Consider the following 11,503-nt stretch of genomic DNA (forward strand, 5'->3'; position numbering starts at 1 on the left):
AAAAACAAATATCAGATTGGTCTGCATAAAGTTTCCTAAAACTGTTCAGGAAGGAAGCAAGGAAAGGAAAGAAGGATGGAAGGACACACGGGGACTGGGGAGTTATCCAACAAACATCTTGGTGTAGTCACTAAAGAAGTCTACTTGTCTTTCAGTTTGTTTATATTCAAGTTTTACCCCTTTAAATTTTTAAAATCTCCTGTCTGTCCATTCATCTGTATTTATTGTCCATTCGCTGTCCATTTTCCGGCCTGTCCCTGCCCACGTGTTTATCCCCACCCTCCTCACCCCCGACTGCCATGACATGTGATTGTCCAGGTGTGCACCAAGCAGAAGATTGGCGGGGAGGGGGGCTTTTTAATCTGATATGAGCTCTTTGATCCCAGAGTCCCACAGATCAGTTCTGGTCCATAGGTTATATTCCCCCATAAGCTAACCACTCGCTAGTCTTAGTTTGGGGGTTCATTAGTGCATGTATATACACACATATATATACACACACACATACACATATATATCTATATTTATATATATAGAGAGAGATATATATATATATATATATAGATCTACACACACCTATACATATATATGCGTATACCGTGTATACATATGTGTGTATATATACATACATACACACGTATGTATCTGAATGTGTGTGTGTGTCAGTGTGTGTGTGTCAGACTTTTGTGATCTGATTGTGGTGGTCCTCTTCAAACGGCTCATTCTCCGGGTCCGAGTCCGTCGTATCAGAGTAGCGGTAGTGATCTGGTTCATTGTCGCTGACGTCTGGGGTCACAGAGGCCGACGTGCTGCTTGCGTCACAGTTAGCTCCTTCCTCTACCGTCTTGGTAAAAAACAGTTTCACCTGACGCAGACACGGAAACACTGAATGAGTTGCTAGGGATGCACGAATGTTGAAATTTCGGGGTCGATAACCCGCAGCACCACATTCATGACAGGGTTTTGGGGATTGCAGTGATTTCCCGTAATCAATGTGTTTGAACAGTCCTAGCCTGTCGCTATTAAAGACAGGATTGTTTAATGACGTCCTTGGATCGGCCAGGCCATGCAGCTATACAACAGATATGAATTCATACAAATTTATTATCTTCTTTACCTTGTACTGTTTACTCAAAATCACAGGAGAACCACACAAGTGTGAGAAAAAGCTGAAACGCTGAAACTACATTATCAGATCAGTAACATCTATTAATAAGAGGATAATTTAGCAGCTGCCAATAAATTGGTGCAACCAAAGTTTTTTTTTCTGTATCAAAGAATAAAGCTGTGAGAGCAGCTACCTTCTGCAATGTGAAATACATTAGGTGAACAAACCAGATTAAATGATGCTGAGCGACGAAACCAACAGAAATGTTTTACCTTGAAGTTCGGGGAGAAGTTTCTGTTGGCCTTGTCTTTGTTGGCCTTGTCCAGGTCGTTCTTGATCAGAGTGAGAACAAGGTAGTCTCTGTCATTGGTTTCTCCTCCCATCATCATGGTCGTCATCATTCCCAGGTTCTGGTGCGTTCTGTCGGCCTGTTCCCGCAGCGTCCCGGCGCTGCCGTTCTCTAGTTTGTCTGGGTTCTCTTCCGGCCCCGGGATGAAGAACGTGTTGACCCAGAAATGAAACATCTTTTCCTGGACAGAAGAGGAGGAGTCTGAGGAAACTGGTCCAGCTGTCTACACTGTAAAGAAACATCTACTGCAGATCTCTGTGTTGAGTTGTTCCTGATGTAAATCACTCGTCTAAGGGCAGAGGATGACAGACTGTAAAGACCGCCAAGACTCATTTATGATTTGAGTTTTTGGGCTCAATCAGTAACACTAACTTGCAGCAGACATTTAGCTGGAAAGTGTTAAGACCCCTTCACTTGTTGCACACTTGACTGTGTTATAGATTCTATCTAAAACTGATTAAATATACTTTCCTGACAATTAATTATGCACACATTGACCAATAATGAAAATATTTTGAAATTTGTGCACAATTACTAACAATAAAAAACAGAAATCCCTCATTTTCATAAGCACTCTTTGGTATGCCACTTCACAACTGACCTCAAGCTCATCAAACCTTCCAAAGTTCACAGCGCTTGTGAGACCAAAAACCAAATCATGAACTTTAAGGAGCCATCAAACGGTGGAGGCAAAGATCTTGGTGAGGGTGTAAAACCCTTCACGAAGCTCTGAATGCACCCAGGAAAAACAGCGGGCTCCATTGCTGTGAATGAAAGAAGATTTGCAACGATTCCCCACCGGAACTCTTCTCAGAGCTGGTTGTCCAACCAAACTCAGCAACTGGGCGAGAGGGCCCTTGGTCAGGGAGGCGACCAAGAAGACTCACCCAAGACAACTTAGCCAGAAAAACTTATTTAAGATGGCATACGCAAAGACAACAGGGAATCTTCCCAGAGCTGATAGTCCAACGAAACTCAGTAACTGGGTGAGAGGGGCCATGGTCAGGGAGGCGACCAAGAAGACTCACCGAAAGATGACTTACCCAAGACATGGGCTTATGCAAGACAACTTATTTAAGACAACATATGCTGGATGACCTACACAAGACGGCACATTTGACATGATTTATCCAAGACGACCTATGCAAACAACCACATACTCAAGATGTCGTAACCAAGAAGCCTTGAGCTGTAATCGCTGCCAAATGTGCTTCTACAAAGTACTGAATGTAGTCTGAATACTTACGTAAACGAGTGGCTTCAGTTATTGTTTTTTTATTAAATTTTAATTGGTCATTTTGGGTTATTCTGTGTAGAATTCATTGCCCAAAGGTACATTTAAACTATCCATTGTAAATTACATCTAAGTCAAGGCACGACACATTTGAGGAATCAATGTCAAAAAAATCTGTGAAAATCAGAAGTGCCAGATAAACAAATTAAAAGTTAAGTATGATGAAATAAAACAGCACACGACACACATACCACAACTGCAAATCATAGTTGTTATGATTCTTTTCATTTCTGTAAATATCAGGTTTTATACCGCAAACAATTAATTTTACATTTGTTTACATCAACTTTTAAAAAGGATGATCAGCTGTAACGACTCCCCCTCACCTTCTTCATCACCTTATTCTGCTTGTGGAAGAACTCCACCTTGATGTCTCCGCAGACAGGAAGAGGCTGTGGGAACTCAAACAGCATCAGTTTGTCTTCCCGCCGGGTGTGGGAGGGGTTGGAGGTGTGAATCTTCACCTTCAACTGGTACACCACAAACTGAGGGTCTGCACCGAGAGCACAGCAACACAAGAGTATTTTATTTATAAGTTTCTGACTTCATTACTCAGTTTATTTTCTGAAGCTGTCCATTAATATTGCAGCTGCAGACAGTCGGTCAGACTTACTGCAGGTGCCTCCAGTGAACATGGGGATGGTTTCAAACAGCATTTTATGGAAGAGCAGAGCGACAGGTTTGTACTGCAGCTGGTTCCTCAGCAGGAAGCTGTAGTAGATGACATAACGTCGCTGACTGGGGATGGTCACACCCTGAAAGCACACACACACACACACACACACACACACACACACACACACACACACACACAATAATAAATCATTCATGTGCCAGTAAGCATTTTCAATGCATGCTTCAAACATGCTTGTACTTTTCATTTTATTTGAGACATTCTTCTTATGGAATTCTTCGTGCACAGTATTTCCACGGCTGAAAACCATCAAACATATTTGATTATCTTAGGGTAGCACATCCTTTGGCCCCACCCACTGACTCACTGATAACCTTTTCATTCAGGTGACCTGCGTATGATGAACTCTGAACCTGTGTTTTCAGTATCACCTGATGTTCATTGCTTCTGTTTTCTGTTCACAGAGTCCGGCCTGAAAATTATGCTCCACCCAGACCCCACTGCTGCACCACTGAGTAAGATGTAATTAGTACTAGCAAAGAGACAAATTAAAGACAAAAGGTGTTAAAGTTTTTGTTGTCAAGGTAAATCAGTTAATATATGTCATGATACAGGTTTTAGGTAATGTCGTCCAGCCGTACTCGTGTTTCTTCTTTACAGTTAATCGGACACAGGTGGTCCCGTAAAATGACCCTTTTTATCTCATGATTAGCAGACGCGGTAGAAGTACCATGAAACCTCATGTTAAGCATTAACAGTGGTGTTGTTACCTTCTTGTCGTGGGTGCGGACCTCTCCGTAGAAGTCCAGAGCCTCCTGAGCCTCTTGAAACTTGCCTCGGTGCAGCAGGTAGGCGCAGATCATGACGCCGGTGCGGCCTTTTCCCGCCTTGCAGTGGATGGCTGCGACGTGCTGCTCGTCCTCGCTCAGCCAATGATCCAGGTCCTCACAGAACGGCTTTATCAGCTCCAGCTGGGGGGGGTTGTGGTCCTCGAACGGATACTGAGCGACTGAAAGAGGCACACAGAGAGAATCAAACAGGTATGTTCTCTGTTTCCTGACCACGTTTCTTTGACCTCAAGTACACAGGTCACGAGCTCAAAGGAGAAACTAGTGTCCATCTGCAGCCACTCCTTCAGTTTCCTCAAGGAATCTCACCTCGACAGTTGAACTTTGCCGTGTCGTAATGTCGCTCTGCACATCTGTGGACAGAGACAGATGTTAAGACATTTACCGTAGTAACAGCAGAAACCCCAAATGTAAAAAATATCCTCAACTCGAAAAAGGACGGCGAGACGCGACTTCATCTTAATATACTCTTTTAGATTTCTCTTACTTGAGCCAACCTGTTTCTGTCTAATCTACAGGAGGCCTGTTCAAACTTGATCAGGTTTCGCACTTTTTAAAATCAAATGTATACGTTAAAGACGTCAGCTAAGAAAATGTAACACCCTTTCCTGAATGAACCAATGCATTGTAGGGCTGGTCAATGTGTTTATTCATTCACAAATTTAATACAGATACTTTTACAATATTTGATGCAAAATCACATTACAATGTTTGTTACATGAAACAAAAACCCTTCGTGGGTCATCGGTCGGGCTGTAAGCAAAAGTCATATTAGCATTAAAATCCACCTGACACCTGAACTAAAATAAACTCAGACAGAAACACAGTACTTACAGATTGTAGATCTTATAGTGATTCTTGTGCTTTGAATCTAAAAATCTGACACAGAGACACAGGTTCAGTCTTTGAACAAGCTTTCGCTCTACAGTCAATGTCGTAAGTGTCGATTCACGTTTCCCCACATTGAATGATATTAGCACAGTTACACAGTATGAGTAAAGGAGATTTAGTAGCACAGAGAGATTAGTGAAGGACCGATACACAAACTAATACTGATATATAAGATAATGTGGTAATTGTTTGCTAAATCACATAAAACGATCAAACTGATATCCCACTCATCGGTTAGATCAGGTACAACTCTTCATCTGTGAACCAACAGCTTTATGAATTGTCTTCATTTGTACTTTGTTTACTTTCAATCACTAATTTTGTAAAAAGTAAAACACTACATGAACGACAGCCAGCTTTAACTATCCAACAGTTCTTCTTTTTCCCGTCTTAACTAATTTTAAGCCCCCCCTCAAGCGCACATACAGATTTCTACGGTAACGGGTTAAACTGACCAAACACTGAGTGAGGGAATCTCTCCGTGGCTTGATTTAATAGAAACAAACTGAACTGATCAATCGATCTCAACACTAACGGAAGCTTTTGAAAATGATCAGGAGGAAGAGTAAACGATTGGTAGTTAACATTTAAACCCAACAGACTGCTGCTTTTAGGAGGGGTCAGAGGTCACGCAGAGTGTTGTCTTACCGAACGACATCGTCGATGTTGTTTCTGTAAACTCCCTCCAGTCGCTCCGCAGGGAAACCCATCGCTATGATGTTGGGATAAATATCTGATCGCTCTGTTAAGGATCAATAAACACAGCATTCAAACCTCTCGACTTCGAAGCTGCTTCAGGCCGACTCGGACTCTAGCCGGGGACAGAAACGCGTCGTTTTGTTTCAGCCTGTTACAGTCGGATTCCCTGAGAGACGACAGCACCAGGTCCTTGTTCAAATGCCTGAATGTGAGCTACGCTAACGTTGATCAAAATCATCATTCACAGATTAATTGATCATCACAATAGTCATTAGCCACAGCTCCCTAGGGTGTTTTCGCAGTAAGTTTTTAAAATCACCTCACCATTTAAATTCAAAGGTGACATTTACAGTAACTTCACTTTTATCTTTGCTTTCAAACATACAGAAAGCTCGACGAAAACCAAAGTATTAAAATGACATGCTGTGGTTTTAGGTGTCAGACGTCCTCTTGGCTCTGAGCAGCAGTTACAGTAGCAGTACTGACGCTGTCTGGATAACACACATCTGCATCAACTCTTTGTACCACAGAAAGATTACATTTAAAATCGCTGTTCATCTGCACACCAGTTGAACTGGTTCATCGTATCCGGGACACTGCCGGTAACCATGGCAACAACCCAGCTGTGTCACATGACATTAGTAATCTGACCGGGTGTGAAAGTGACCAGAGCCCGGACCAATACAGATATCAATATCTTCAATATTCTATACGAACGTGTACATGAACGATATCCTGGGGGATTTTCAATCGGGATCTTTTCATGAGTTCCTGAAGAACAGGGACTGATCCGTCGGGTTGGAGACCTTTAACCCAGACAAACCTGCCATCAGTGTCTCCAGCTCTGTGCTGGAGACACTGATGAGACTGGCCCCCACATAATCCGACTCTAAACAATGGTTTCTGAAGATTGTTCTAAATCTTCTAAAAAGTGCCGTTTCTTCGTCTTACGTGACCGTAAACTGGATCTCTTCAGGTTCTGAAGCGTTGCTTAAATAAAACAAGAAATGAAACCTCATCTTGGACTCTGAGAAACTGAGGGGGACATTTTTCAAAGCTTTTTGATATTTGCAGACTTCCAGACCCCACATTAGCATGGATTAAAAACCGCATTAAAAATCTTCGTTTGATCTGATGCAGACAATATTTTTTCATCCAGATGTTACAAGAGTTTGAGGATTCTGGAGACGCCGTCAGACCTGCAGGAAGAGTCGTGAGACCACCTTCATCTCCGGCTTTTTATTTCTCAAAAAATCAGATCCTGAGCTCTGTGACCTGACCTGCTGCAACAACTGGCTGATTGATTGATTGATTGACTAGTCAATGGACAGAAAATTAACGGGCAGCTATCACAGTGATGGTGAAGTCGTTGTGGTCATGTCTGAAACTAAAAACACCACATTTTTACTGGTTCCAGCTTCTCAGATATGAGGATTTGATGCTTTTCTTTGACTTCTGTCGCAGTGAAGTGAAGCTCATTGGGTTTCTGTGACTGAGTCTGATCAGGCTTCTGAGACCTGAACCTCAGTCTGTACATGGTGGTCTCATTTCTACAGTCACCCAAAGGTCACCTGTACACACCTGGTACAATCCTCTAACACTTCAACACAACTCAGTCTGAACTGAACACGATTTTAACACCAGAACTGCAGATAATCGATCAGAATTACGTTCGCTGTGTGCTAATGCTAACGATCCAATGTTATCTTTCATATTTGTTAAATTGTGTATTCATATTTTGCAAATAACACAAATAATCTATTTTTACTATCAATTAACCTGCCGATTATTTTCTCGATCAATCCTCTGATCAATAAAGCACCAGACAATCGTCACAGTCGTTACTCACAACATCCTGGGGTCCGAGGTGGCGTCTTCTTTTGTCCGTCCTACCGTCCAAACCTCCAAAACAATCAGTCTACAGTAACGCGTGACCAAGAAAAGCATCTGAGAGGCTTGAACCAGCAAATGTTGCTTTCTTGAAAAACGACTTACACGATTAATCGAGTTTTAAAACAGTTTTGATCGATTTTCTTTTGATCGACTAATCGATTAATGATTAACGGCTGCAGTTCTACACATGTAGGATGTGGTGGGAATTAAAAAATGCTAACCTGACCCTCGGCTTTCATCAGACCACACAATCAGTTTCAACAGTATGAATATGTCCGACCTGAGCTCAGTAGTGTGAAGAGTCAGATCTCAGGTTTGATTACATCACATGTTGAACCCAGAGCTGAAACGATTAGTCGATTAATCGATTAGTGGATCCACAGAAAATTAATCGGCAACTATTGGGATAATCGATCAATCATCCAAGTCAATTTTCAAACGACAAAATGAAAATGTGGTGGTTCTGGCTCAGTATTAGATTATGGTGAACTTTGACCGACCTTTTGAGATCGGTTGAACAAAAAAAGCATCTGAAGACATCACGTGGGGAAATGATGATGATCTTTTTTTTTTTTTTTACTATTTTACAGATTAAACAACTAATTGAGAAAATAATCGGCAGATTAATCAATAACGAAAATAATCATTGGTCGCAGCTCTAAATTAACTGACTGGTCGTCAGAAAATTAAGTCACTTTTTCAAGCAGAAATCCCAAAACTCTGGATGGTTGAGAATGTGAGAATTTGCTGCTTTTATATTGAAGGTTCTCGTCCAACATTTTATATTTTCATAGAACCTCACGTTATTTTGAACGAGTGTTTGAGGATCTTGGAAAACCTTCACAGCAGCAGGACAGGACGTGTTAAATATCCCCCTGGGTTTTTACTCTTTGATGCTTCGCTCTGGGATTCGAGTGTAACGGTGACAGATGAAAAACTGTGGCTGGTCGATCGACAGAAAATTCATTGGCAAAGTTTTGATAATCAATCTGTCATTTTTTTAAGACAAATTGGTAACAATTCACTGGCTCCAGCGTCTCAGATGGGATTAGTTCCTGGTTTTCTGAGTCTTCTATCACGGTAAACTGGGTCTCTTGGGGTTTTGGACACAACAAGACATTTGAACACGTCAACTTTCCAGAATCCTCAGACTCTTCAAACATCTGGATGAAAAAATATCGTCTACTGCGACATTAACAAGATTTTTAATACGTCTCAGGTCGTAACTCTGCTTTCTGCTGAGGTAGATGAAAATACGTATCTGCACAATTTGTACTTGACCCAATGATAAAAATGAACTTATATCCTTCAATATTCATGTGGTTTCCTATTATTTTCTTTTTACATACAAAATATCCTGTAAATATTTTGTCTGTGGACCGGAAATAGAGTCTCAATTTGGAGAAACACGTTAAAAATGTTTTTCGTGTTGCAGCAGACAGAACTTTTTCTTTTCATCCAGATGTTATTTGAGTCGTAAGACTCGAGGGAAGTGTTGTCAAACCACCTTCTGGGTTTTTAGAAACATAACCGGGATTTTATTTGTAGGGAAAATCTGATTCTGATACAAGAGAAGAACAAACTGCAGTTGACTGTCACAGCAGACTCACATCTGAGAAGCTGGACCCATTCTTGCTGTAAAAAACCTGTTTGAGCTCAGTGATATTTATTAACCAAACCTCAGTGCATGTGGGGACTAAACAAACCTGGACTGTTAATGTGTCCTTGACTTTAAAACTGGGCGACATCGTTTTATTTGATCATTAAATCCATGCTGATTGTAGATGTGGTTACAGTTCGATTTCTACTCAGTATGTCCAGGTATGGTTTTCTCAGGTGCGTCTGTTAGCTGCTCCCCTGTCCGGACTGCTGCTGATGCAACGACACTGACACCACCGTTAGCTTAGCCTGTTAGCAACCGCTCACATAACACACATAAAAACAACTCACAAGCAAATGAGTATCCTCATCTACCGACCCGTATACAGCTTTAACTGGCATCCTGTTGAGATCCGATCCAAAACCAGCCGGATCACCCGCGTCGTTACGGACAGACTGAAGATCAGCCCCTCATAACGTTACCTAGCCCGATTCAGCCCCATTCTCCCGAATGGCAAGTAAACCGCACTACGATCTCCGTTGAAAAAAAGGCCAATTTAAGATAAACTCGCAAACATGCAAACTGACGTGCACATTCAACAGATACAATTCTACTAACGTCTAGAAGCAGCTAAAATGAAGCAAACATCAGCCTATATAAAGAGCTCTTTATAACATTTAAGATATTTTGAAGAATTTGTAGACGCGTATCGCTGCCGTCAACGGTTCGGAGTTTCAGTCCCTGAGCACTGAGCTGTTCCGAATAGTTCAGATTTTTCTAACGTCGCTTTGGCTGTTTAACAGGTACACTCACGCCGATATGAACAGTAGCTCTATCTGACATAAAGTCTTGTTTAGCTTGCGCAGCCCGCTTGCCGACATGCACAGCATCATTAAATTAACACTTTTATGAATGGAGTCATGCACAACATTCGAGAGCGAAGCAGCTAGCGGACCAGGCTAACCAAGCCCCGTTAACTGACAGTGAAAGGATACAGGTCAGGTCCAGGTCGAAGCCGTCCTCCTGGTATCGCCTTTTATTTCTGCTCACGATTTCCTTGATTAAGGCAGCCATTACCGGTGTTTCCGTGAGGCACGTAAAATTGGGAGAAAGTACGCAGACTGTGCTCCTCCGTCCCAGCTCCGGAGCCTCCGCTGTATAGTAACCGGGGAGAGAAGCTAACTGGAACAGCCAGCCCGGAGCTATCTAACCGCCAGCTCACCGAAATCAAAATATTTTGAGAAAAAAAAAATCCTTCCTGCTGATTAACAAGAACAAAAACAGGTCCTGACCGATCCCGTTATCCGGACTCCTTCGCTGCCCCCTTTGCGAGCTCCGGTGCGCCCAGAAGCTAGCCGGCCTGCTAGTAGACGGGCAGCCCGGCCGTCGGTGCTGTTTTCTGGGTCAGAACAAGGGGGCGTCGGGGCCTCCTCCCTGCTCCCTCTGTGGGCCCTGGTTTCCAGGTCCCCCGCCCGGAGACAAAACCATCCACGGCTCGATGTTCGGTGGAGATCCAGCCCTCCAGACGTCGGATGGATACAGTGAGACTATTCCCAGCTTCGGTGAGCAGCAGAGACGCCGTGATTGAACGCAGACAGGCGGAGAGAAAATCTCTCCGAGCAGTCTCTGATCGGAGGAAGAGACGGGACCGACGCACCGAGTCACAGTAGAGTCAGGGCACATCCGCTCTCTCCCTTCAAAATAAAAGTCTCAGGGGTGGCTTTTTTGGTTGGTTGGTTGTTCTTGTTTTTTTCTCTCCCGAGGCTGTGGAAGCTCAGCTCCGACAGTAACAGAGAAAATAAAGACGAAAAGCTTTATTTATATATTGATTGATTTATTCATCGGTTTGTTTGTTCGTTCAAAAATGTTCATATTGAGTCAAAATTTGACTCAATAAGTCAAGTTATGAGTTAAAAGCTCAAAAATATGGGATAAAAAAGGTTTTGACTTACCATCAACATTTAAAAAAAAAAATCATGACTAACCTTCCATATGAGGCAGGAATCAAAATTATAATATAATAAGAGTAAAAAAAAAAAAAAAAAAAAAATATATATATATATATATATATATATACAAAAAATCAAAAGGATTCAAAGTTAAAAAAAACTATAAATATGTCATAAGTATTGAAATACTAAAGTGTGTGTAATATATGATTTGATATTGAGCATTTTTACAGCCGAT

At 42.0% G+C, this 11,503-nt stretch overlaps 1 protein-coding gene across 1 annotated transcript; it reads right to left on the bottom strand.

Annotated features, from left to right (window-relative positions):
• Positions 1-603: 603 nt before the first annotated feature.
• On the bottom strand, positions 604-11,054 carry ptenb (phosphatase and tensin homolog B). Its single transcript, XM_040135994.1, has 9 exons — positions 10,312-11,054; positions 5,773-5,857; positions 5,068-5,112; positions 4,543-4,586; positions 4,156-4,394; positions 3,365-3,506; positions 3,078-3,244; positions 1,381-1,638; positions 604-865 (listed from the first exon to the last, which is right to left on the bottom strand). Exons 1-9 carry the CDS (start codon positions 10,388-10,390, stop codon positions 677-679), a joined length of 1,248 nt encoding a protein of 415 aa, XP_039991928.1. The 5' UTR covers positions 10,391-11,054; the 3' UTR covers positions 604-676.
• Between the last annotated feature and the right edge of the window lie 449 nt (positions 11,055-11,503).

The sequence above is a fragment of the Xiphias gladius genome, chromosome 9, assembly GCF_016859285.1.
Source record: "Xiphias gladius isolate SHS-SW01 ecotype Sanya breed wild chromosome 9, ASM1685928v1, whole genome shotgun sequence".
In the NCBI taxonomy this organism is placed as follows: Eukaryota; Metazoa; Chordata; class Actinopteri; order Istiophoriformes; family Xiphiidae; genus Xiphias; species Xiphias gladius.